The sequence below is a fragment of the Biomphalaria glabrata genome, chromosome 5 (assembly GCF_947242115.1).
Source record: "Biomphalaria glabrata chromosome 5, xgBioGlab47.1, whole genome shotgun sequence".
NCBI lineage: Eukaryota > Metazoa > Mollusca > Gastropoda > Planorbidae > Biomphalaria > Biomphalaria glabrata.
The window spans coordinates 24,341,392-24,368,875 of NC_074715.1; the positions used below are offsets into that span (position 1 = coordinate 24,341,392).

A 27,484-nucleotide genomic window follows, 5' to 3' on the forward strand; every position below is an offset into this window, starting at 1 on the left:
GTAAGGCAATCTGAGCATAAAAAATAAAAATTAACTTCAGAAAATCATAAGTAAATTATCTTCAACTCTGAAGGAACATCCAAAACATTAAAACATTTCACATAAATCCTGCTAGTAAAGTGATTGGTAGGCAACAAACAACATTCAGACAACTGTTCAAGAGTAGCATTCTTAAGGCTAAAAAGATTTTTAAAAAGTAAAAAACCTTCTGAGATAGGATTTTTAGATTTTAACATCTCAAAGGAGATACAAGATACTGTTACAAAAACAAAACAGAGACAATCAAGTCATTGATTAGAATGAAGCTATATGATGTCAACATTGCACATGTAACGTTTGAGTGAAACTAGTGTGAACGTATATTTTGTTTCTATGGTTATAATGTATTTTTTATTCACAATTTGTAAGACAAAGTTCCTCATTGATAATAAAGATTATTATTATTATTATGGAGTTCAGGCAGGTTTGTTAAAATTACTACTAGAATAAGTCACTATTGACATTTGTCTGTCAAAACCAAAGTGATGTTGTAATCTAGTTTCACTCTCATGTTCAAAAATCTTTTGACCTGCATTAAGAGCAGACCTTGAGACAACCTATGATTTGTGGACAAATTATTATTTAGTATTATTTAGTAGTTTAAGTACTATGTAAACCGACTATTAAAGGACTTGAAACATTTTTAATTGTAGCTCCACATCAAGCGCACACAAAATAAATACCTGCAGAAATTTAAAACACTAAATCTAACTCAACCAATTATAAACCTGCAGAAACTTTTATCACCTGTTTTTAACATACAATATATATATATATATATATGTATATATATATATATATATATATATATATGTATATATATATATGTATATATATATATATGTATATATATATATGTATATATATATATATGTATATATATATATGTATATATATATATATATGTATATATATATATGTATATATATATATATGTATATATATATATGTATATATATATATATATGTATATATATATATGTATATATATATATGTATATATATATGTATATATATATATATATATATATATATATGTATATATATATATATATATATATATCATGTGACTTATTACCATATAGAAAGCAACTACATCCAATAGTATTCATGATTTGTTTTAAATATAAAATTTTGTAATGGTATTTTTCTTTTCAGATTTATGATTGGGCAAAGTATATCTTTATCAGTAATACTTTTCATTTGTATATGTGTTTCAATATTTTCTACTGAAAAACAAGTCCACTCAAGCAAAGGTCTTGTCATATTTTTTAACTTCATATTGGTGAGTAGCAATCAAAGCCTGCCATGTTTACAGATAGCTTTATTGATTTATAATGATAGCAGTTTATAATTTACATTGCATATGGGGCTAGCAAGATGAATCCTATTGAGCAAGTTGCTTCTATCTTTTTGAGTCATTCGGAATTGAAATATTACATTCATTAAAGCATATCTATTGCATTGCAACATTAAAACAAAGGATTCAAACTCATACAAAGTCTTGTCAAAATGTATAGTCTACAGAATTTACTCTCAGTCAGTACACAGCAAGTGGCCAAGTGGTAACAAAAAATAGCACTTTGATGCCAATGTTAAGATCTTAAATGGAAATACTCTGGAGGCTGTGAGATTTTTTTAAGATTGTTTTTGATCTCAGGATTCTAAATGACCAATATTCTTCCTTTATAAATGTCCAGGAATGTAATTGTCAAGAAGCATTGAATATGTTAACTCTAAGATGCCATCATGACATGTTGTGCTATATTTCATCTTGATCAACCTTCACTGTACTAAGTTGATAAGAAGAAAATTGTATTTTCATCTCCTTAGTAAAAATTTCCCTTTTTTTTTCAGACTGTTGTTATCATAAGTTTTTTTGTTCTTTTGAAAAAATCAGTAAGTTTTTTGTTCATTAATAAGATGCCCAAATACTTATTTCTTTCTGTATTATTAAGTAAGGGAAATTACAATAAATTTTTTTATTAATTTGTTATAGCTAGGGTTAATTAGCAGATAGGCCTTCATAGTTTCAGTTAGCATTTAGGCAATTACTTTTAGAAAAATAGTTTGACAGTTTTCTTATAATTTCAGATAAGACCATCTATCTTCCGTAAATCTCTCATCTGGAAGAACAAAAATATTTTTAGTAAGTCATGTATAATTAATTTTTCCTACTTTTACCAATAAAAAAATTCTGATTTTTTTTTTTTACTAAAGCTGATTTGTTTTTTGTTAGGATTTGCTCACCAAGAAACACCAGACATAAACCATGTTCAGGCTGAAACAGAGAGAATTCATGAGTACTGTGATCGAGTTGATCGTGAGCGTTACACAGCTGAACACAAGCGCCAGCTCCGTTTTCTTCTCAGTAACAACAATTTATGTCCTCTGTCAAATGGTGACCTTGCTGACATGACTAAAGAGAACAGACTAGCCAAGAAGCACAAGAAAACTGTACTAGATGGTCAGGTGCTTTTAGGTGCAGACACAGTGCAGTTCTCATCAAATGCATTAGTTTTTTGAATCAAATTGTTCTTAAGTAAGAACTGTATCTGAGTTGTTCTATAAAAAATACCCTTGAAGAACAGAGGGCCCTGTGTTTAATTCTGTACTCAGTTTAACCAGCTCTTTTTGGTACCTGTCTTTTCTAAGGAAAGAGTAAAGACTCTTGTTCATTGTACATAACACAAATGTCAGCCGCTGAAACTAATTATCAGCCTAGTGCACCTGTTGGCCTTATCAGGAATCCTATTCTTTTACTATAGATGGCCTAGGACTCCTACTGCTTTCACAAGTCCTTCACTAGATTTTTGTTTATACTCATTTGCATTTTGATCTCAAAGGTAAAAAGTAATAAGCAAGTCTGGCATTAACATTCTCCCCAAGAGAATTATTAATGTTTTCCTACTGTGATGATATAACAATCAAATGCTGGCATGTTCTATTTGACATTTGAAAACAAAACTACCTAGGTCTTCGCAATAAATTGATTGAGTGACTGTGGAAATATTTTTTCTAATGTAGGAAGCAATCTCTTTATTTATTACCTGTTCTATTTTTACTTCATATATTAATCCAATTTCAATGAACAAATATTGACCAAAATTCATAAGGGTTTGAGCTACTCCTAATAATGTCATTGTGCACTTTTGTAAAGCAGACAATGAGAAGAAAAAAATACATTGTATTTTATGAGTGTTATTATTGAGCTAACAGTCAAATAATCAAGCTCACAACTAATATACCTTTCTATCAGTTTATAAAACAGTGTTTTACAATTTTGATGAAAATGAAATTGTTTACCTTTTTGTTGTGCACTTTTTTTTTCTTTTTGACTGATAAATGATGTAAACAACTGTTTGTTCAGTATTGACTTGTTCTGTTGAGGTTTCATACTAAAGACATATGATTACAGTCCAAATAAGTTTGATATTTAATTTCTTTTGTTGGTGAACTGATGCTGTACATATGCATTTTCAATTTAATTTTTATGTCAAATATTTGTACTTTTACTTAAAAATTGTTTAAGTTAGATTATAGTTGGAAGCTTTTTTTAAAATGTATTTTTATACAGATATTTAAAAAACTAACAATTACCTTATTTTTCTTAAAACATATCTATATATAATTTTTTGAAGTGTCAGAACCTGGCTTGATGTACATTGGCAAACTTCTATTGAAAGGTCAATGAAATGACCAGACAAATATTCTACATTCTATTGGATATTGTATTTCCCTTTTTATAATTCTGCTTACCATAATGACAGTATGAAAAAAGTGCACTTTTGTTTGTATTTTGTTAAGTTGTGATTCAGCGCTTGTCAGCTGTAAATACATGGACTGGCCTCACACTGAATGAGACTGTAAGGATGTGACAAACAAGAAATGTAGGAAACTGGTCATTTGCGCTTCTCTCCTCTTCCTAACAGTTTGATTTGTGGCACTAGCAAATATAAATTTTACAACTATTCAATAAACTTATCTATTGAATTTTTTTCAAATAATTTGCCTAAACCTACGTGCTGTCTCCAGTTTCAATTAACTTTGGAAAGGAAAAGTGGTGTACTGTATTGCTTGAATATTTAGAAATGTTTCATGTTGACTTTGGTGCTTTTCAATAATTCCATTTTGTATGCTAGCAAATGTTGTGAATCTCGTTTAAATTTAAACGCCATATTTTTATTAGTATATTATTTGTTAAGACCTAGCTATTAAGCTTTGTGCAATGTCTCCAGCTTTAATTAAACTTGAAGAATTGGCACAAATATTTTTTACATTAAAAGAAACATTAAAGATTCATTTTTTTTTTAAAACCAGTCAAATAAAAAAAATAGCAAAACAACTGAATGATTTTGATTTTTTTTTAATTTAATAATAGAATGCAAGTATGTTTACAGTAAGGTACAAAAATGAAGAATAAACATAAAATACAAAAAAAAATGAATGTGATATGATGATAAATAAAAATGTCTTGAAATATGTAATAATGTAAATGCATTTCTATTATGGATCAAAATAGAAAGTGATGTTTAATTTACACCTAACCAAACTTTTTTTGAATAGAATTATTTATAAATGACAGTAAACTAAAAAGATGAAATATCTAAAACATAAATAATCTAAATACTATATTACATTCATGTATAATCATCATCCTACCTGATAAGAAATAAACAACTCTGTAATTTCCTGAGATGTAATGTAAATAAATATTCTAATATATAAATTTAATTGTTAAACAATTAAGTTTTTAAAAAGTTACAGAGAACGTAGACTGTAATAAATGGATTTTGTTTTACATGTAGCACATTTCCAATGCTATCAAGTTTGATCTTATCATCTTGGTTAGGCTCCTTGTCCAGTTCATAAAATAGTAGTATCCAAACTATAGCTTTGAACGCAAATAGGTTTTGCAGGTTGTGCTTTGCTATGTAAGCTTATGCAACATTTGGTATCCAACTTGATGTGTGCAGTAGCAACAGTTTCAGTGCTTTGACTGCACCAGGAACTAAGTAGTAGTATCTCCCCTACTTCACATCTCTGGGAGAGGCAAGGGAGAAAACCTTGTTTTCCAAGTCAGCTTTCAGTAGAAGCTTATCAATTTTGAAATTCATCAGGGGGATGATGAACTAAATTGAAGGCAATGTCTAGGTCAGCATGCAATGCTTCACTCGGGAAGTTGTATAACAGGCTTTGGGTAAATGTCACTATACATGACAGTGTCGTGATACCCAGACACAAAGGTGTCGGCCTCACTGTTTCCATCTAGAGGTTTTTCAATCAGCATGCAGGACACAGACTTGAGCGTAGATTCTGTAAAGTCAGGGCTACCTCTGACTAAGTCGAGCAGGCAATGTTCATTTTTAACCTGTGAGTCAAGAGAAAACAGACATGTCAGACTAAACTTACAATGTTGAGGAAGAAATAATGTGAACAGTTATTAAACCTATTCTTGTGTTGGCCAAGATGTTTACTTGGATACATAATCCAAAATGTTCTCAAAGAAACTAACAATAGATAAGGGTTTGAGGACAACAGGTCGTTGTGCAGAATACAAACATTCTAGAAAATTATTGACCACTGAAAGTTGTAAGTCTACTTCTACAGTTTTTACATTAAAGACTAATCTATATTGTGATCCCAAGTCAAAATAATTCTTTTAAAAATCTTTCATAATCATCCTATATTTAATGCACCATTTTCTTTTATACTTCTGGGTTAGCCTAAGATAATATTTTGAAGTCATTAACAAAAATGTTTTTTTTTTTCCACAATGACCAAGTGGATCAAAGACTGCAAAGCTTCGGCAGCATAAGTTGCTAATAAGATCTATTTTCATTTTCTGTGCAAAAGTATGCTTAAGTTACTTCAGCTGGTACTCAGCATTTATTTTCTACTAGAGTGACTATCATTTCAGCAAGTTTTGCACCCAATGTGAAGCAATATGTCTGGACACTTGTTCTATGTAAAGCACACTCAATACTGAGTCCTCTCAATGTGTCATTAAATAATTTAAATTAATGATACATCAAGGGACATTTCCTCTTACCTTCAACAATCTGATCTCATGCTCCCAACAGAATGATGTGATCAGTGTATGATGAATGTGCATTGCAAGATTATCACTTGACAGTTCAGGAAGAACACATAACATGACTCGGCCAGGTGAGCTAGTGAACAAAAAAAAATTAATTGTTTAACTACCTTCCAGCAGGATTTTTTATGTTAACCTACAGTAATTACTTGTATTTTAAAGTTGATCAATACATAGCTTTTGGGCATAATGTCTAGCATATATTAAAAGAGGTGAATAATACTAGGCTAGATGTCCCAATTAACATCAAAGAAATGAAATCAGACTATATACTTACTGGCTAAGAAGCTTGGCACACTCAAGGATACCCATTGTAATCCTGCGTTGACCCATGGCTTGTTTCAATGAAATAGCCAAAGCTTCACTAATGGTCAGCCAAGTTCTAAAAAAAAAAGGAAAGAAAACTTTTTAAGTTGGTAAACAGAAAATAAAATCAATTAGCAAAGTTGCTGACTAATGATAATTATAAAATGATCCTTGGCTATGTACAAGCTATATAATAATAATATGCATTGTCCTTTTAAGTAGAATTACCTATCTTGGTGTAAAGATGTATATTATTACTTATCTCAATGTGACCTAGATCTAGATTGCTACTTCTTTACCAGTGCTAAGGCTAAGGTCAATGCTAATACACTTATACAGTTAAGTTAGGATCATGCCTGTGTGTTCTTGCAGTGACCAGCTGTATTGTAAAGTGTTATTAACTGAAGACTATTCTATCAAGTCTAGATCTAGATGTCTAGTCTCTAGATCAAGTTCTAATTATAACTCAACATGTTGCAAATGGTTTCTGCGGCTTCAGCAAAAAAAAAAATGTCCTAGATCTAGATCTACTATCATCTTCATTAAACTAAATCTAGATCTATTAAAGTGCAAGGGTGGGCCTTTTCAATGCACTGTATAGCACTGAGCTCACTGAGGCTAAGCCCACACAAGGTGGCGAAATTATAATTTTCCCAACCCAGTCCAATGTCATGAACACTCACGCATGGTATTGCGCGAGTGAAAGTACTAAATATAGACAACTGGTAGGTGTTGATTGTGTGAGGGTCAACACGTGGCAAATAAACAAGTCAGTGCCATACGACATAATCACAAAAGCTATACAATTACAAGTTAATTCTAACTAAATTTAATTTTAACGGGAACATTAATTAATTTAATCAATTTAATCCTATTGAAAGGACGAATATCATGACTTATGTCCCCACTAGACTTTATTATAAATATATTATTATTATTTTTATATATATATTGTCTAAATTAGTGTAAATATAGACTTTAGTCTAAGTTATAGATCTAGATGTCTAAGTAAGTTTAAAGTTTAATATTAGATCTAATTAATTATTAATTTATAATTAATGTGTACACTAACAATAATACTAGACTCTAACTCTAATAATCATACAAAATGCTTTCTTCGTTTCATTATAATCTAGATCTAGAATCTAGATACAAAATCTAGTCTGTAGTCCAAATACTGAAATAAGATAAGGCAAATATTTGAAATAGTCTAGGTTTAGAGTTTAGCGAATAGGTTTTTAGTTTATAGATAATAGACTCATAATAAATTAGTCTTAACTAGAGATCTAGACTTATCATCTAGATCTAGTCATTCTAGAGTCTAGAGTCTAGAAAAAAAAAAAAAAGCAAACTTACTTTTGAGTTTTTTCTCCAACTGGGTGACTTTGTTCTCCTAAATGCTCACTAAGTTTACTTAGAGAAATTTCAGAAGTCATTAGAAGTGCACAGTGGAGCTGGGTTTCAGTGTACATTTTGTTACTCTCAGCAGAAATAGAGGGAAAAAAAAACAGTTACTAACAGCAACGACACACGCAGACACAAATCCCAAGAATCACAAAGTTTTCGCTAACAACCAAACGCACTCTCCGACTGCTCGACTCTTTGTACAACCTGATCTTCGCTGACGTGAGAAATATACGACGGCAGTGAACTTTGCCGAAGCTGTCTTCGCTCTGATTGGCTGGCCGAATGAATGCCCCGAGCAGACAAAGTCGGTAAAGGGAAATGAGGTTATATTCTGTCGCGTTCAGTGGGTGAAGTGGTGGTAGAAAGGAGGGGGGGGGGGGGGGTGGCACAATTAACGATTTTAAACTGTAATCACTTTTTTTTTAAACTACTCATTAAGATTGCTAGATCTATATGTGCATCTACTAATGCACAGCTTAATAAATGTTGCTGATACTGCGTAACAAAGAATTCGGTAAAGTCTATCGGAAGAACAGAGAAGGGAAAAAAATCGATTTTAGTCAGCTGTGACCTAGAAAACAAAACTGGGTCAATCTGGCAGAGTATCAAGTCTAGGCGAGTGGTGTGGGCTTTGTCCTTTCTTTCTCTTTGTCCAAGGTGGAGAAAGAAGGCCCAGTTTCCTTGTTCACTTAGTACACAAAGAAGGAACTAATCAAACAAGTTTTTGCTCGGGAAAAAATATTGGGGGAGGTTGTTAAAACCCAAGTCTGTAATTGCACAATTTAACTGCCTAGTTTCGATACAAGTTGTAGCAGCAAGACTGAAATACTATAATAGATTGATTTAAATGGCAGAACTTTTTTTTATCAGCTATAGCCATATTAATAGCTTGAGTTTTGGAATAATCCGTGTGTGTTAAATGTACAGAAATTATATTTTTGGCTTCTAAAATATATTGGAGATCTATGAACATCTAAATTGGACTTAATATATGATTATTTGCTGTCACTTTTTTTTTAAATACCTCCCACTCGAACAGTTCCTAAAGTTATGTTCGATTTATAGAATATTTCTGGCAGTAAAATGTCAAATATTTTCTGCATACGCACTAAAATATAAATTCTTTTTAAAGCTATAGATATTAAATCACGTGGAACGTGACACTGTACATCTATAGATCTACTACTATAAGTAGGCCTACTATTTACTATTAAATTGCTGTTGCGTTATGAAGAATGCAAACAACTTGATTAAATCGCTGAGTGTGCCAATATAGAATTTAGGCCTACGTTAAAACAAATCCAGGGCCTAAGCTTTCCGCTTCTTGGTTTACTTTCTGCACTCTGTTTACAACTGACCAGATCATAGAAAACATTATGGGCTGTAGGACGTTACTATGCAAAGTACACAATCAGTATTTGTGCACCAATAACTGTAAGTAGTATTAGGTGGAGAAACACAAAACCCCAAGCACTTTGTATGGGCCTAGGACACTAGGTGAGAGAGAGAGAGAGAGAGAGGGGGAGGTCATTGCCTGCTAGCAATGTCAATTTGTCAAAGACCCGAGAGGCTAGGCTCGCGCTCGTGATGATATATATATATGGCACTTGTGATATATCTGTATACATGCATACATGTACTATTTAGACCAACACGTACAATTTGTAATATCTTTGAATGAGGACATATTTGACATATACACGAATAAAGGCATCATGTTCTCGACCTAACAGACAAGTGCGACTAGCAATCTGACGAATCTAAAGACCACTAGAGTATTCGATCTTAGTGGTTAGATTTTGATTTATATGTTGTGCTAAAAAACTGCTTCGCTATCTAACTGATTATAACTTCACAGGGCCGGATTTAGCCTAAGGGAGAGCAGGCGTGGCTACGGATGCGCGATGGCTGAGCGGTAAAGCGCTATTGGCTTCCGAACCGGGGTCCGGGGTTTGAATCCTGTTGAAGACTGGGAGTCCACTCAGTTTTAATGGGTACCTGACATTAGTTGGGGAAAGGTAAAGGCGTTTGGTCGTTGTGCTGGCCACAAGACACCCTCGTTAACAATTGGCCACAGAAACAGATTACCTTTATATCATCTACCCTATAGACCAGAAGGTCTGAAAGGTGAACTAGGCGGGGTTACATCACAGGGGACTCTACAAGAAAGAGACCCCCCCCCCAACCACAAGAAAGAAAAAAAAAACATATTTCGATGTATCAGCAGCTTTACGTTTTTCTACAATATTTTTTTTTCCGCATTTTCCCAACACTACTTTAAATCATACAGTTGGCAACACTGTCGTGGTTCTATACAGCGTCTGCTTCTAGTCTGCTCGTATTCTTATAATATACTCCAGATTTACTACATTGCTTAAACCCTACAAATTTACATTTTTTTAAAACTAAAATATGCATATTAAATAATTTTCTTTTTTTGATTTGAAGGAAAATTTAAATCAATTTACAAGCAATTTCTTTTACAATATTGCATGCTTTTAGATAATCGTAACTTGTTTATTATTATTTATAAGTGGATTTTTACTAAAGTTTTCGAAAAAGTGTAGGGACCTCTACAAAACTCTTGCCCCGGGACCTCCACAGGTTTAAATCCGACCCCACAGCATACGCACGAGTATGTTTTCCTGCCACCCGCTCTCAGGCTGAAGGCACTGTTGTAGTGATTTGGTCACGGACAGTATTCCGAACCAGTTATTCGAAGAACGTGACCTCCTGGGACCTCTGTTTTCTTGAACTTGGCTTAGTTTTAGATTCCTCTTCCCCACCCTACAGGCACACGCGCTGTTTCTCCTCCATTCATCAGACACACTTACTCAAAAGTGTATCGATACACATACTTAGAATTGTATCGATCTGTGCCATTGCCCTGCTTGATATTGTCCATGTTACTGTGACCGACCCATTTAGACATTATGATAATCGAACCTGTCCTTTTTTTTTTCTTCACAATCTTACAGCCAACGGTGTCCCGACTTAAATGTTCATATGCATGAATGTTGGTGCGTATTGATTTGCATTTTCGTAAGAAACAGGAATGGCGGGGTGAAAGAACTCAATGTGTGGATATTGCGCTAAGCTAATGGGGTCACCACAAGTGCATATGAAGGTGAGACCTTATTAATTTGCATTTCAGCGAGTTTGGTGCATGGACCCTTGTGCAATCTTCGGTAAGCTAATGGGGTCACCACAAGTGCATATGAAGGTGAGACCTTATTAATTTGCATTTCAGCGAGTTTGGTGCATGGACCCTTGTGCAATCTTCGGTAAGCTAATGGGGTCACCACAAGTGCATATGAAGGTGAGACCTTATTAATTTGCATTTCAGCGAGTTTGGTGCATGGACCCTTGTGCAATCTTCGGTAAGCTAATGGGGTCACCACAAGTGCATATGAAGGTGAGACCTTATTAATTTGCATTTCAGCGAGTTTGGTGCATGGACCCTTGTGCAATCTTCGGTAAGCTAATGGGGTCACCACAAGTGCATATGAAGGTGAGACCTTATTAATTTGCATTTCAGCGAGTTTGGTGCATGGACCCTTGTGCAATCTTCGGTAAGCTAATGGGGTCACCACAAGTGCATATGAAGGTGAGACCTTATTAATTTGCATTTCAGCGAGTTTGGTGCATGGACCCTTGTGCAATCTTCGGTAAGCTAATGGGGTCACCACAAGTGCATATGAAGGTGAGACCTTATTAATTTGCATTTCAGCGAGTTTGGTGCATGGACCCTTGTGCAATCTTCGGTAAGCTAATGGGGTCACCACAAGTGCATATGAAGGTGAGACCTTATTAATTTGCATTTCAGCGAGTTTGGTGCATGGACCCTTGTGCAATCTTCGGATCTTATTCCAGCATCTCAGAGACAATGAAGGTCGTGACACCATGAAGTTGTTAATTGTGACTATTTTTTCTGCAGATATAAGGCTACCCGAGAGTCTATTCAAGTACACACATGAGAAGACCAGTGGCGTAGCTAGGAGGGGGAGGGGAGTCCAAATTTTAAAATCCCCAGCCCCCCCCCCTTTGAGGGCTCCCCCAAATGAGTGTCCGAAATGTGTTTTTACATTAAATATTACCGCCATTATCTCATGGTATGGTCCTAATGTAAAAATGCAGGGGCCCCTAAAGAGGTCAAGACACGCGGGGCCCCCAAATCTCTAGCTATGCCACTGGAGAAGACTGATAAATAGTGTTGTCACTGAACCAACATGGAATACAAAAAACAAAACAATGAAGGTACATTCAAAGTCTAAGACACACCCAAATGTAACATTCCGCTATGCGTGTCACGGACAGGATTACTACAAACAAACAAACAAACAAACACAAATCGTCGAGTCTAATGGAATTTATTCTCGGCGGCTTTATTATGCACTCTGGGAGAATTATCTCGGGCGGACAGGGCCGTAGTTTAGACTGTGGTCATCACTGCGTTTATGCAGTGACGTTATTCCAAATAGTTCGCGCAACTTGAAGAAAAAATAAAACAACTAAATCCTAGCCACTCAGCTTACAACTTAACAAAAACAAAACAACTAAATCCTAGCCACTCTGCTTACAACTTAACAAAAACAAAACAACTAAATCCTAGCCACTCTGCTTACAACTTAACAAAAACAAAACAACTAAATCCTAGCCACTCTGCTTACAACTTAACAAAAACAAAACAACTAAATCCTAGCCACTCTGCTTACAACTTAACAAAAACAAAACAACTAAATCCTAGCCACTCTGCTTACAACTTAACAAAAACAAAACAACTAAATCCTAGCCACTCTGCTTACAACTTAACAAAAACAAAACAACTAAATCCTAGCCACTCTGCTTACAACTTAACAAAAACAAAACAACTAAACCCTAGCCACTCTGCTTGCTACTTTGAATAAATTAAAGCATGTAAACTTAATCACATTGTCACGGTTTAAAATCTTCGCCTAAATTCTAAATTACAATATGCATGCCAATGGAAAGATGGCCCCGAGGTGTAGGGGTAACTGAACATCGCCCCCACTGTGAATGCACTGCTTAGATTTGAAGCACGTAGGCAGGGTAGACATTGGTTGTTACTACACTACGGTTGTTATGGACGCTCAATAACAATGCCTATTCCTCTCTCCACGCCACGGCACCCTGTTCCCGCTCTTTCTGCCTAATCAAATAAACACCGTCTCTTTTCAACAGTCCAGAAATGTCAGTTATTTCCATTAATGTTTTTTTTTCCCCAAATTCAAAATTCTAATTATAAAACACTTTAATTAGACTTCCTGATTTCTTAGATTGGTCACTTTTCCGTGTATTCAAACACACGAGTGTGTGTCTGTGGGGGATCCTCGGAACTAGTCAGTGTCTTGGTTTATACGTAGACTGCATTTGCTCTTTCATAATCTGGATGCCATGGTGCAGGGGAGCCGGTGGAGCAGTACAGAGCACCCCACACCTTTGATCCCTCACCATGTAGCCCATGTCAAGTCATTCATCCGAATCTCGTGCTGAAATCATTTCATCATTTCACTGATAAAAGTGAGAAGTGTCACTGGCTCTTTCGCACACATTCGCACATTGATCCTCTCTCACACACACACACAAACTAGAGCGTGACCACCATAACTGATGCTCACACACACACACGCAAGTATTGTCCTCCCCCCTTTTTTTCCCCTAAAGATCTTTGAGAAAGTCCTTAAAAGTGAGGGATGCTGGGAAGGGAATTAACCTGCGGACCACTTCATTGCTTGTACTTCACTGCCATTCAGCATTAGAGAAAGTAGAAACAGCAGTAATGGTAATAATACTTGACTGTAGGTGCCTTCAATCCGCCTTGATATTGTACTCAAAGCGCCTTTAATGCGAGAGGTCGGGTAGATGTGATAATTTTCGGTCTTTCTAAATAGTGTTGGTAATGTTGACTAAAGAACAACACTACTTCCGGTCATATCTTTAGCCCCACCTACACCTTTTTTTTTTCTTTTAATTTCTCTAATGACCAAAGCATGGTGTCAGAGTTATAAGTCTAGTTGACTCTGGACCTGGCTAAGATGAAACGTTTTTTGTTTTGCTGTGACCATGCTTAGGATTGGGAAGTGATGTTCGGACATCTAATAGACATTCAGTGCTAGAGTTCAGTGAGAACATATTGAAACTTGTACTAGCTCTCTATTATTTCGCTTTCTCTCTCTCTCTCTCTCTCTCTCTCTCTCTCTGTGCCTCTCTCTGTCTCTCTCTCTTTGCCTCTCTCTTTGTCTGTCTCTCTCTTGGTCTCTCTGTGTCTCTTATCTCTCTCTCTCTATTTGCCTCTCTCTTTGTCTCTCTCTTGGTCTCTCTCTGTCTCTCATCTCTCTTTCTCTCTCTCTCTCTCGCTTTGTATCTGTATCGCTTTTAAAGTATTTCTCGAAACAGATGTCGTAGGTTTTTTTTTGTGTGTACATTTTAAAACGAAATGAAACCTTCTATTATTATTTGTTGGAAATGTTACCAACTTTAGTTTCAGCTTCGTGACCCACCTTTCCCACCCCCAACAATTGAAACACTGGAGTTGCTGTCTAATGACGCATGCGCAATCAGAGTTCTTTGGAACATTTTGTGTGTGTCTGAACGCTGTGCCCTGGCTCAAGCTTGAAGCTGTCTACTTAGTCATGTTTCCATTGCATATACAAGCTCGTTCGAACGTAGTTGGCTTTTCGATGTCCATTGATATCATTCACTAAACGTGTCATGCAAACAATTAATTGGCTTTAAGGCGGTTTAGATATTTGGAATATTCTCAACAGAAATAAGTTACACTCTCGGTCAACTTTGTCTAATTGGAAAAGTAGGGGCGGTAATGCTGTAGTTCGCGGAACACAATCAAGAGAGATACTAATAAGGAAGTAAATGAATGTGTGGGCGGGAACTACTTCTCTGTGGTGTCTGTCCAAAACACATAGTGGATGAACCAACGCATTGACCAACCTACATTCTGACCAGCATGCGATTAGACTAGATTATGCCTAGAGCCCTAGGCCAGACTGTTTTTTGACCAGTTTGTGCATAGATGCGATTAGACTAGTTTATGCATTAGTCAGGTGTAGCCCGGCTTGTGCCTTGATTAGCAAATGTAAAATCTAGCTTGTGAATTGATTAGCAAATGTAAAATCTAGCTTGTGTATTGATTAGCAAATGTAAAATCTAGCTTGTGCCTTGATTAGCAAATGTAAAATCTAGCTTGTGCCTTGATTAGCAAATGTAAAATCTAGCTTGTGTATTGATTAGCAAATGTAAAATCTAGCTTGTGTATTGATTAGCAAATGTAAAATCTAGCTTGTGTATTGATTAGCAAATGTAAAATCTAGCTTGTGTATTGATTAGCAAATGTAAAATCTAGCTTGTGCCTTGATTAGCAAATGTAAAATCTAGCTTGTGTATTGATTAGCAAATGTAAAATCTAGCTTGTGTATTGATTAGCAAATGTAAAATCTAGCTTGTGTATTGATTAGCAAATGTAAAATCTAGCTTGTGTATTGATTAGCCAATGTAAAATCTAGCTTGTGTATTGATCTGCATGTAGCCTACATTGATCAGCGTATGCATAAACTAAATTATGCATATACTAACGTTTGCATAAAGTAACTTATACTTATTTTCAGGAGGCCCTGGAAAACCAGGAGGCCGCGGAAACCCCATTATCATACATAAGTTATAATTGTTTAATTTAATAATTTACATTTAGAATTAGCGCGGGGCCTATGAAAGTGCGGGGTTCACTGCGGCCGCATAGATTGCAGTGTCCTAAGGCAGGCCCTGATGCAAAGACTAACTTTTGTAGGCCTATAATGTATAGAGTAATAGACTAATATGTGTACGTGTACTGGCCAGGTGACTGCTGTTTTAACGGTTCATTTTGTGTATGTCGTGTATGCCAAAGAGACGTTTACAAACCATCGATGTTGTGACATCTACCTGAACTTAAGGATGTGCATACGCTTGTCCATACAAAGTGCTGGTAAAACAACGAAGTACCTAAGTACAATCTTTTCAAAGTTTTCTATTCAGGTGTGTGACTGTTATGCGCGTGTGTGTGTGTGTTGCTAACAAGAATGACCTTACGTCCGTCTGTGTACAGTCAATATTCATTGTTGTTCAGTTTGTTAGTTCAAAGCAATTCAAGGTTTCAAACCAAGGGCCCCATCTAAATGTCCCGTGCTTTTCTTCAACGACACTGAGCGACTATTGAACCCAAACTAAAACGAGCACGTGACTGTCAGTTTTCCAGATCTAAACACAAACTTTCCAACGATTCACTTAGTAGGTCTACTCCTCAAAGATGAATGTTGTCACTTACAAGGCTAAAACTAACATTCCAATCCATTGAATGTTTGCCATTCGTATCACGTTGTATTGCAAGACTTCCCGTGAAGTATCCCAACATTTCACTGATTGCCTTGAACTTTGACATCGTCGGTGACTTGTGACAGTGCTGGGGCTACACTTAATGCTTATTCGGCTAGGTTAAGTGTTAGCTCCAGCAGTGTGCCAGTTATTAGTATTAATTACTAGTTCAATTGGTTTCTGTTTGTTTCAATCTTTAGCTTAAATAAATTGTTTATTTCACAATGACAGTCTATTATTATCAGCCTATTTACTAGATTCAATCTCGTTTGGCTTTGGAATTGTTTTTTGTTTTAAAGATTTAGCGTTTTGTTTTTTCATTCTTCAATCCATAAAATGTTCTTTCACTTTTACTTTTTTCAAAATAAATTCATGGATAAAAACTCTTAATTTTTTTGCAAATTGTGTTATTGCGATATTTTACTCACAGATACATTCTAGGGTTAGTATCACCCTGTGTGGCGCCAGTGTAGTAATTTAATCAAGTCATACAAACGCACGTGCACACACACACTAACACACAACCTACCACTTCTTTCCAAATTAAACTTTCCAGTAACATTTCTCGTTGGTTTCTTCTTGGTTGAAATTGAATACAAATTACATAGCTCTAATTAACTACATTCATTGATTGCTACACAACTGTCAAATGTGTGATAATTTTGTTTCGTTGTTTCTGACATCTTGTCACCTTGGTGTCACTGTCACCCCATGATGGGTGTCACCCGATCTGGACGGCAACCTTCGAACCCCCTACTACGTCCGACAGTTTGGGAACCGCTGGGTTTCAATGAACCCTATCAAGTGTCTCTAGCTGCACTAAGGCGATCTCTAGACTATCTCCCAATAGGCCTACACTATTTAGATCTAGGTCTAGCCTCTACTACTTTCAATACCTACACCTCTTCTTCCTTTCACTTAGATCTAGGTCTAGCCTCTACTACTTTCAATACCTACACCTCTTCTTCCTTTCACTTAGATCTAGGTCTAGCCTCTACTACTTTCAATACCTACACCTCTTCTTCCTTTCACTTAGATCTAGGTCTAGCCTCTACTACTTTCAATACCTACACCTCTTCTTCCTTTCACTTAGATCTAGGTCTAGCCTCTACTACTTTCAATACCTACACCTCTTCTTCCTTTCACTTAGATCTAGGTCTAGCCTCTACTACTTTCAATACCTACACCTCTGCTATCATTACAATGTCAACACTCATTTGACCTACTTCTCTCTCTGTCTCTCTCTGTCTCTTTTTCTCTCTCTCTCATTGGAGTACTATTTTTCAAACTGAGTCAAAGTTAGCTTAGTCCACCAAGCCACTGACCTGTGAGTCCAACAGTCTCCACCAGGTGGTGCTAGCCCACACATTGTTGATCGTTCTCTTCATCGCGTCTGTCAGCAACACGTCTGTTGTCCAAAGACATTACTACAGGCCATGTCAGGAGCTCTACAAGCAGATGATTTTGCGTTGACAATGTCATTGTAGTCACTTGAGCAATTAGCGCGATTGTTTGGGTTGAAATCGTGAAAACAACAGCAACAACAGCATTATGTAATCAGGGCCGTCTGAATGCCTTGATGTCCTCGAATCTAACATATAGTGTGTAGTTCAGACTCCATGGACAAAGACCTCATATACAATATGCACCTCACTTGTCTCATTTACAGCCATTGTGTGTCGATAGATGTGTGTGTGTGTGTGTGTTGGGGGGGGCATTGTCCTGCTCCCTTGTTCATTGCTCTTGTTTAATACCTTGTATCTACCAAGCAAGGGATGTTCCAAATACCTTGTATATACCAAGCAAGGGATGTTCCAAATACCTTGTATCTACCAAGCAAGGGATGTTCCAAATACCTTGTATCTACCAAGCAAGGGATGTTCCAAATACCAAGCAAGGGATGTTCCAAATACCAAGCAAGGGATGTTCCAAATACCAAGCAAGGGATGTTCCAAATACATTGTATCTACCAAGCAAGGGATGTTCCAAATACCAAGCAAGGGATGTTCTAAATACCTTGTATCTACCAAGCAAGGGATGTTCCAAATACCAAGCAAGGGATGTTCCAAATACCAAGCAAGGGATGTTCCAAATACCAAGCAAGGGATGTTCCAAATACCAAGCAAGGGATGTTCCAAATACCAAGCAAGGGATGTTCCAAATACCTTGTATCTACCAAGCAAGGGATGTTCCAAATACCAAGCAAGGGATGTTCCAAATACCAAGCAAGGGATGTTCCAAATACCTTGTATCTACCAAGCAAGGGATGTTCCAAATACCAAGCAAGGGATGTTCCAAATACCAAGCAAGGGATGTTCCAAATACCAAGCAAGGGATGTTCCAAATACCAAACAAGGGATGTTCCAAATACCAAGCAAGGGATGTTCCAAATACCTTGTATCTACCAAGCAAGGGATGTTCCAAATACCTTGTATCTACCAAGCAAGGGATGTTCCAAATACCTTGTATCTACCAAGCAAGGGATGTTCCAAATACCAAGCAAGGGATGTTCCAAATACCAAGCAAGGGATGTTCCAAATACCAAGCAAGGGATGTTCCAAATACCTTGTATCTACCAAGCAAGGGATGTTCCAAATACCAAGCAAGGGATGTTCCAAATACCTTGTATCTACCAAGCAAGGGATGTTCCAAATACCAAGCAAGGGATGTTCCAAATACCAAGCAAGGGATGTTCCAAATACCAAGCAAGGGATGTTCCAAATACCAAGCAAGGGATGTTCCAAATACCAAGCAAGGGATGTTCCAAATACCAAGCAAGGGATGTTCCAAATACCTTGTATCTACCAAGCAAGGGATGTTCCAAATACCAAGCAAGGGATGTTCCAAATACCAAGCAAGGGATGTTCCAAATACCTTGTATCTACCAAGCAAGGGATGTTCCAAATACCAAGCAAGGGATGTTCCAAATACCAAGCAAGGGATGTTCCAAATACCAAGCAAGGGATGTTCCAAATACCAAACAAGGGATGTTCCAAATACCAAGCAAGGGATGTTCCAAATACCTTGTATCTACCAAGCAAGGGATGTTCCAAATACCTTGTATCTACCAAGCAAGGGATGTTCCAAATACCTTGTATCTACCAAGCAAGGGATGTTCCAAATACCTTGTATCTACCAAGCAAGGGATGTTCCAAATACCAAGCAAGGGATGTTCCAAATACCTTGTATCTACAAAGCAAGGGATGTTCCAAATACCTTGTATCTACCAAGCAAGGGATGTTCCAAATACCAAGCAAGGGATGTTCCAAATACCTTGTATCTACCAAGCAAGGGATGTTCCAAATACCTTGTATCTACCAAGCAAGGGATGTTCCAAATACCTTGTATCTACCAAGCAAGGGATGTTCCAAATACCTTGTATCTACCAAGCAAGGGATGTTCCAAATACCTTGTATCTACCAAGCAAGGGATGTTCCAAATACCAAGCAAGGGATGTTCCAAATACCAAGCAAGGGATGTTCCAAATACCAAGCAAGGGATGTTCCAAATACCAAGCAAGGGATGTTCCAAATACCAAGCAAGGGATGTTCCAAATACCAAGCAAGGGATGTTCCAAATACCTTGTATCTACCAAGCAAGGGATGTTCCAAATACCTTGTATCTACCAAGCAAGGGATGTTCCAAATACCTTGTATCTACCAAGCAAGGGATGTTCCAAATACCTTGTATCTACCAAGCAAGGGATGTTCCAAATACCAAGCAAGGGATGTTCCAAATACCTTGTATCTACCAAGCAAGGGATGTTCCAAATACCTTGTATCTACCAAGCAAGGGATGTTCCAAATACCAAGCAAGGGATGTTCCAAATACCTTGTATCTACCAAGCAAGGGATGTTCCAAATACCTTGTATCTACCAAGCAAGGGATGTTCCAAATACCTTGTATCTACCAAGCAAGGGATGTTCCAAATACCTTGTATCTACCAAGCAAGGGATGTTCCAAATACCTTGTATCTACCAAGCAAGGGATGTTCCAAATACCAAGCAAGGGATGTTCCAAATACCTTGTATCTACCAAGCAAGGGATGTTCCAAATACCTTGTATCTACCAAGCAAGGGATGTTCCAAATACCTTGTATCTACCAAGCAAGGGATGTTCCAAATACCAAACAAGGGATGTTCCAAATACCAAGCAAGGGATGTTCCAAATACCTTGTATCTACCAAGCAAGGGATGTTCCAAATACCAAGCAAGGGATGTTCCAAATACCAAGCAAGGGATGTTCCAAATACCTTGTATCTACCAAGCAAGGGATGTTCCAAATACCAAGCAAGGGATGTTCCAAATACCAAGCAAGGGATGTTCCAAATACCTTGTATCTACCAAGCAAGGGATGTTCCAAATACCTTGTATCTACCAAGCAAGGGATGTTCCAAATACCAAGCAAGGGATGTTCCAAATACCAAGCAAGGGATGTTCCAAATACCAAGCAAGGGATGTTCCAAATACCAAGACTAGACTGTAGACACACATAGGGATAAATACATCAAATACATCCAGAGCTTGTCGACGAGCTCAACCCAGTTAAACAGGTCAGGTTGAGTTGACCGCGTTCGTTGACCTACTTTAAAAAAAATCAATCTAGTCTACAATGTGGGTGTGGCTAGGACCACTTTGAACTGGCCTGACAAGCTTTGTTTCCATTTGGTTTCTTCCCCGAGTAGTGCGCCCTTTTGTGCATTTGTCTACTTGACAACAATACAAAGTAAAGTGAGAGTAGTGCGCCCTTTTGTGCATTTGTCTACTTGACAACAATACAAAGTAAAGTGAGAGTAGTGCGCCCTTTTGTGCATTTGTCTACTTGACAACAATACAAAGTACAGTGAGAGTAGTGCGCCCTTTTGTGCATTTGTCTACTTGACAACAATACAAAGTAAAGTGAGAGTAGTGCGCCCTTTTGTGCATTTGTCTACTTGACAACAATACAAAGTACAGTGAGAGTAGTGCGCCCTTTTGTGCATTTGTCTACTTGACAACAATACAAAGTACAGTGAGAGTAGTGCGCCCTTTTGTGCATTTGTCTACTTGACAACAATACAAAGTACAGTGAGAGTAGTGCGCCCTTTTGTGCATTTGTCTACTTGACAACAATACAAAGTACAGTGAGAGTAGTGCGCCCTTTTGTGCATTTGTCTACTTGACAACAATACAAAGTAAAGTGAGAGTAGTGCGCCCTTTTGTGCATTTGTCTACATGACAACAATACAAAGTACAGTGAGAGTAGTGCGCCCTTTTGTGCATTTGTCTACTTGACAACAATACAAAGTACAGTGAGAGTAGTGCGCCCTTTTGTGCATTTGTCTACTTGACAACAATACAAAGTACAGTGAGAGTAGTGCGCCCTTTTGTGCATTTGTCTACTTGACAACAATACAAAGTAAAGTGAGAGTAGTGCGCCCTTTTGTGCATTTGTCTACTTGACAACAATACAAAGTAAAGTGCCTTTTCAGGCCTTGCCATCTACAGGGCAGATGATGTCAAGGTCATCTGTTTCTAAGGCCCATGGTTAACGAGGGTGTCATGTGTACAGCAACTAATGTCAGGTACCCATCTAGAACAGGGGCGTCCTAAAAAGCCAAACGCTTTACCATTCAGTCATTACGTCACCCCCCCTCCCTCCCGGTTAATACAATCAGGTTCTGATACAAAGCATTAGGATTTATTAAAAGAAATTTCTATAAATCAAATAAGAACATAAAACTAAAATGTTATTTAACCTTGGTTAGGCCAATAATAGAATATGCATCTTCTATTTGGGACCCATCAACTCAAGAAAACATTAAGAAACTAGAACAGACACAAAATAGAGCAGTAAATTTAATAAAATACTCTGAAAGACACAAAGGTAGACATATACATATAGTCCCATATGCTAGGGCAAATTTGTACAAATGCTCCTTCTTCTCAAGTGCTATTAGAGCATGGAATGGGTTGCCTGAGCTAGCCAGGAAAACTAGTGAATTGGGAGAATTTAAGTCCTTGTTTAACATGCATGACTAAATTCATGACGCGTAGGACGTAATCATCTTTTTTGAAGAAACGTCTGCATTATATAAGATAAGATTTAAACCTACAATCATGATAAGTCATTGGAGTCTACAATCATGCATTTATGTTGACTAATTGACACTAATGATACAGTCATGCAGATCCTACAGTCATACTAAGGTCCTATAGAAAATATAATACTGCAGTATGTGTCCCACACAAGTTTCATTCATGACACAAGACGTTTCAAACGACTTACACTCATGTTATCATCATAGAAACATTACAATCAAGATATGGCCATTTTGAAATTACAATAGAATCTATAGATCCTTTCTATATACCGGTAGAACATATATGTTTACGCAGATTCGCAGAATATTGCGTGCGTTACATACAACGGGCGTATTTTCATATTTTTAATAGCAATTTGACTTGCTAGTAAATGGAAGTCTAGACATGTTGTATTTCAACTATAGAATGGTTCAGGCTGCGATCTTTCATTCAAGCTACAGTAACGAGTGCATTTAGAAATAAGATTTTTGAGAGAAAAACTAACCGTAGATTTTCAAAGAAAGTAAAACTACACCCAACTGACATACTTCGATAAGGAAGTAGGAACAAGTACCGTGACTTTCCAGGAAATCGTAGTTCAGTAATCTACTTAGCTTGAACCGTTTACCATTGTCTCTGTGTGTGTGTGTGTGTGTGCGTGTACATTTAAAGATCTTGATGAATACGCACTTGTGTATGAATGTGTAAGCGATGTAAGCGATTGTGTGTGTGTGTGTGTGTGCGTGTACATTTAAGGACTACATAGATTTATTTAGAGTTGGCTCACAGACTGGCTACACGAGACCTAAATAGCTGGCACCCATGACCTATGTAAGTTTTCAGAGTTTCAAAAAGGAAAATTGGGAAACACTAAGTGAGCCTTACAACTGGATAATAATACAATATACAAGGGTTATGTAAGAATTCGCACTAAACATGTTGTAGGATTATTTATGAAACTAGGCATAGAAACCCACTGTCTGTTTTTTTTTTTTTTTTATGATGAATGGAGTCCCGTTTTTATTTGCCAAGTCTAAACAAAGGTACAATGTGATGGTCAAGCCGTTCAAACATTCTTGTTTAGGCCATACTGACCTTAACGAAGACAACTGACCCAGCAAGCAACTCTATCCCCCCTCCCCAACACAACACCATCGCTTCTTAGCCCTAGCTGTAGCCCGGCTACATCCACATACCGGTAATGTTTTGACCCCAGAAGTCGCTGCTAGGAGTATTGCGTAACGGTTTCGAACCCAGGTGTTTTATGGGACAGTAGTGTGAACAACTGAGCAAAAGACATTGCTCTCACACAGGGGCTATCGGGGAAATTCGTTACGGGGGATTAGGCCAACCGAGAGACTTAAGACGCCAGGTCGTTATGTTTGACACTTTTGCTACGCCAGTCAACGCCCACCCGTAAAAAGTAAAGCTATGTGGAGCGCGCTTTGTCTCTCCTATCTCCAGCGCCTATGCCATATAAGAAGACATTTGGATACAACCATCTCTCACCAACATTTCTATGATTTCGATGAGCCCCTCCCCCCTCTATATACATGTTATAGAATTTAATGAGACCCTCCCTTACCTCCTGAGAAAGTTATGGTCCTAACAAATTGTCCACTAGTTACTAAACAAAAGTTTGCCAGAGCAAACATTATGGTCACGTGACACGCCGTGAACACTTTATGCCTTACTAATACCAAGTCACTTTGCTGTCATTACCAAGCAAGATTTTTAGCAGAATCCTACTAAACAGAATAAAGGGAGCATGTGATGAACACCTAAGGGAAGAACAGGCCGGATTCAGAAAAGGTAGATCTTGTGCTGACCAAATAGCTACACTCGGGATAATTGTAGAACAATGTGTCGAATGGCAATCTCCTCTCTATGCAACTTTTGTTGACTTTGAAAAAGCTTTTGATAGTGTCGACAGAGAATCTATCTGGACTGTAATGAGACATTATGGGATCCCCAATAGAAATAATAACCATAATCAAGAACCTTTATGATGGTTTCACCTGCCAAGTAACCCACTGTGGCAAGCTGTCAGAGGAATTTCCAGTCACAACAGGAGTCAAACAGGGATGTCTTCTTTCACCACTCCTGTTCCTTCTAGTACTGGATTGGGTCACAAAAGAAGCCTACTCTAACGCAGGGAAAGGAATCCAATGGACTCTCACACAAAAGCTGGAAGATCTGGAATTCGCTGATGACATAGCCCTATTATCACACAGACTACAGGATATGCAAGAAAAGGTCACAGCTCTAAGCGAAGTAGGAAAAAGAGTAGGCCTCAAAATAAACCACCAAAAAACTAAAGTACTTAAAGTAAACAATAAACAAAGTGGAGACATAGTATTGGATTCTCAGACAATAGACCAAGTAGAAAATTTTATATACCTTGGGAGTGTAGTCAGTATATCAGATGGAACAGATGAAGACATTAAACGCCGTATAAATCTAGCACGTCAGACATTTACACAGCTAAAACCAACCTGGAAATCTTACATCTCAAACAAGACTAAACTAAGAATCTTTAACTCTAATGTCAAGGCTGTCCTACTGTATGGTTCTGAAACATGGAGAACAACTGAAGCCACAACAAAAAAAAAAATACAGACCTTCATCAACAGATGCCTGAGAAATATCCTAAAAATGCACTGGTATGACAAAGTAGAAAACACCAAACTGTGGGAGATGAGTGGACAGAAAAATATAGAAATGCAGATCTTAGAGAGGAAGTGGAGATGGATTGGTCACACCCTTAGAAAAGATACCAGCAACAGAGCTAGGCAGGCCTTAGAGTGGAACCCCCAGGGAACAAGACGCAGAGGAAGACCAAAAAGAACATGGCGACGCAGTGTACTTGAAGAAGCAGAGAAGACTGGGAAGAGCTGGGACACCATCAAAAAGCTAGCAAGAGACCGTGGAGAGTGGCGTGTTTTTGTCGAGGCCCTATGTTCCATGAGTAACTGAAAGGAGTGGTGATGATGATGAATACCAAGTCTAGGTACACCTCACGTGACACGTTGTGAACACTTTTTGCCTTACTAATACCAAGTCTAGGTACACCTCACGTGACACGTCGTGAACACTTTTTGCCTTACTAAGACCAAGTCTAGGTGCACCTCACGTGACACGTTGTGAACACTTTTTGCCTTACTAAGACCAAGTCTAGGTACACCTCACGTGACACGTCGTGAACACTTTATGACTTACTAAGACCAAGTCTAGGTGCACCTCACGTGACACGTTGTGAACACTTTATGACTTACTAAGACCAAGTCTAGGTGCACCTCACGTGACACGTCGTGAACACTTTATGACTTACTAAGACCAAGTCTAGGTGCACCTCACGTGACACGTTGTGAACACTTTATGACTTACTAAGACCAAGTCTAGGTGCACCTCACGTGACACGTCGTGAACACTTTATGACTTACTAAGACCAAGTCTAGGTGCACCTCACGTGACACGTCGTGAACACTTTATGACTTACTAAGACCAAGTCTAGGTACACCTCACGTGACACGTCGTGAACACTTTATGACTTACTAAGACCAAGTCTAGGTGCACCTCACGTGACACGTCGTGAACACTTTTTGCCTTACTAAGACCAAGTCTAGGTGCACCTCACGTGACACGTCGTTAACACTTTATGACTTACTAATACCAAGTCTAGGTGCACCTCACGTGACACGTCGTTAACACTTTATGACTTACTAATACCAAGTCTAGGTGCACCTCACGTGACACGTCGTGAACACTTTATGACTTACTAAGACCAAGTCTAGGTGCACCTCACGTGACACGTCGTTAACACTTTATGACTTACTAATACCAAGTCTAGGTGCACCTCACGTGACACGTCGTGAACACTTTATGACTTACTAAGACCAAGTCTAGGTACACCTCACGTGACACGTCGTTAACACTTTATGACTTACTAAGACCAAGTCTAGGTGCACCTCACGTGACACGTCGTGAACACTTTATGACTTACTAAGACCAAGTCTAGGTGCACCTCACGTGACACGTCGTTAACACTTTATGACTTACTAAGACCAAGTCTAGGTACACCTCACGTGACACGTCGTTAACACTTTATGCCTTACTAATACCAAGTCTAGGTGCACCTCACGTGACACGTTGTGAACACTTTTTGCCTTACTAATACCAAGTCTAGGTGCACCTCACGTGACACGTTGTGAACACTTTTTGCCTTACTAATACCAAGTCTAGGTGCACCTCACGTGACACGTCGTTAACACTTTATGACTTACTAAGACCAAGTCTAGGTGCACCTCACGTGACACGTCGTTAACACTTTATGCCTTACTAATACCAAGTCTAGGTGCACCTCACGTGACACGTCGTTAACACTTTATGACTTACTAAGACCAAGTCTAGGTACACCTCACGTGACACGTCGTGAACAGTTTATGCCTTACTAATACCAAGTCTAGGTGCACCTCACGTGACACGTCGTTAACACTTTATGACTTACTAAGACCAAGTCTAGGTGCCCCTCACGTGACACGTCGTTAACACTTTATGCCTTACTAATACCAAGTCTAGGTGCACCTCACGTGACACGTCGTTAACACTTTATGACTTACTAAGACCAAGTCTAGGTACACCTCACGTGACACGTCGTGAACAGTTTTTGCCTTACTAATACCAAGTCTAGGTGCACCTCACGTGACACGTTGTGAACACTTTTTGCCTTACTAATACCAAGTCTAGGTGCACCTCACGTGACACGTTGTGAACACTTTTTGCCTTACTAAGACCAAGTCTAGGTACACCTCACGTGACACGTCGTTAACACTTTATGCCTTACTAAGACCAAGTCTAGGTGCACCTCACGTGACACGTCGTGAACACTTTATGCCTTACTAAGACCAAGTCTAGGTACACCTCACGTGACACGTCGTTAACACTTTATGCCTTACTAAGACCAAGTCTAGGTGCACCTCACGTGACCATCTTGACGTAGTGCAGACATTTCCCCATTCAAAACGTACCAAATTATTTGGATTCTTTGTTCTTCTCGGTTTCTTTGTGTTGTAAGCACTGGCGGATCCAGGAGGGGGGGGGGGTAGGGGAGATCGCCCCCCCCCCCCCACTCGAATTTTAGTATAGAATTCACACAATTTGTATACGAATTCATTACTGATGTTAATAA

General features: G+C 37.8%; 3 protein-coding genes across 6 annotated transcripts in view; 2 read left to right on the top strand and 1 right to left on the bottom strand.

Moving 5' to 3' along the window:
• The window catches only part of LOC106063426 (uncharacterized), a 93,551-nt gene extending 89,167 nt beyond the window's left edge, over positions 1-4,384 (top strand). For all 4 annotated transcript variants that reach the window (XM_056029544.1, XM_056029545.1, XM_056029546.1 and 1 more), the window contains 4 exons: positions 1,198-1,324; positions 1,897-1,938; positions 2,134-2,188; positions 2,279-4,384. In XM_056029544.1, the coding sequence (XP_055885519.1) occupies positions 1,198-1,324; positions 1,897-1,938; positions 2,134-2,188; positions 2,279-2,565 (511 nt within the window). In that variant the 3' untranslated portion in view covers positions 2,566-4,384. The remainder of the gene's footprint in view (positions 1-1,197; positions 1,325-1,896; positions 1,939-2,133; positions 2,189-2,278) is intronic.
• A 20-nt stretch (positions 4,385-4,404) lies between these two features.
• Positions 4,405-8,106, bottom strand: LOC106063417 (growth arrest and DNA damage-inducible protein GADD45 beta-like). The gene is made up of 4 exons (XM_013221779.2): positions 7,799-8,106; positions 6,414-6,518; positions 6,092-6,212; positions 4,405-5,410 (listed from the first exon to the last, which is right to left on the bottom strand). Exons 1-4 carry the CDS (start codon positions 7,912-7,914, stop codon positions 5,210-5,212), a joined length of 543 nt encoding a protein of 180 aa, XP_013077233.2. The 5' UTR covers positions 7,915-8,106; the 3' UTR covers positions 4,405-5,209.
• A 2,939-nt stretch (positions 8,107-11,045) lies between these two features.
• LOC129926310 (uncharacterized) overlaps positions 11,046-27,484 on the top strand; it is a 21,228-nt gene continuing 4,789 nt past the window's right edge. The window contains exons 1-4 of the mRNA XM_056029621.1: positions 11,046-11,072; positions 11,196-11,264; positions 11,388-11,456; positions 11,580-11,648. Coding sequence (XP_055885596.1) covers positions 11,046-11,072; positions 11,196-11,264; positions 11,388-11,456; positions 11,580-11,648 — 234 coding nt within the window. The remainder of the gene's footprint in view (positions 11,073-11,195; positions 11,265-11,387; positions 11,457-11,579; positions 11,649-27,484) is intronic.

Bases quoted from the DNA above. Each gene is read 5' to 3' on its own strand.
- LOC106063417 (XM_013221779.2), bottom strand. From the start codon at position 7,914: ATGTACACTGAAACCCAGCTCCACTGTGCACTTCTAATGACTTCTGAA. The intron at 6,213-6,413 runs GTAAGTATATAG...TTTGTTCACTAG, and splicing joins TGTGCCAAGCTTCTTAGCCA to CTCACCTGGCCGAGTCATGT. The intron at 5,411-6,091 runs GTAAGAGGAAAT...CTTGACTCACAG, and splicing joins ATGAGATCAGATTGTTGAAG to GTTAAAAATGAACATTGCCT.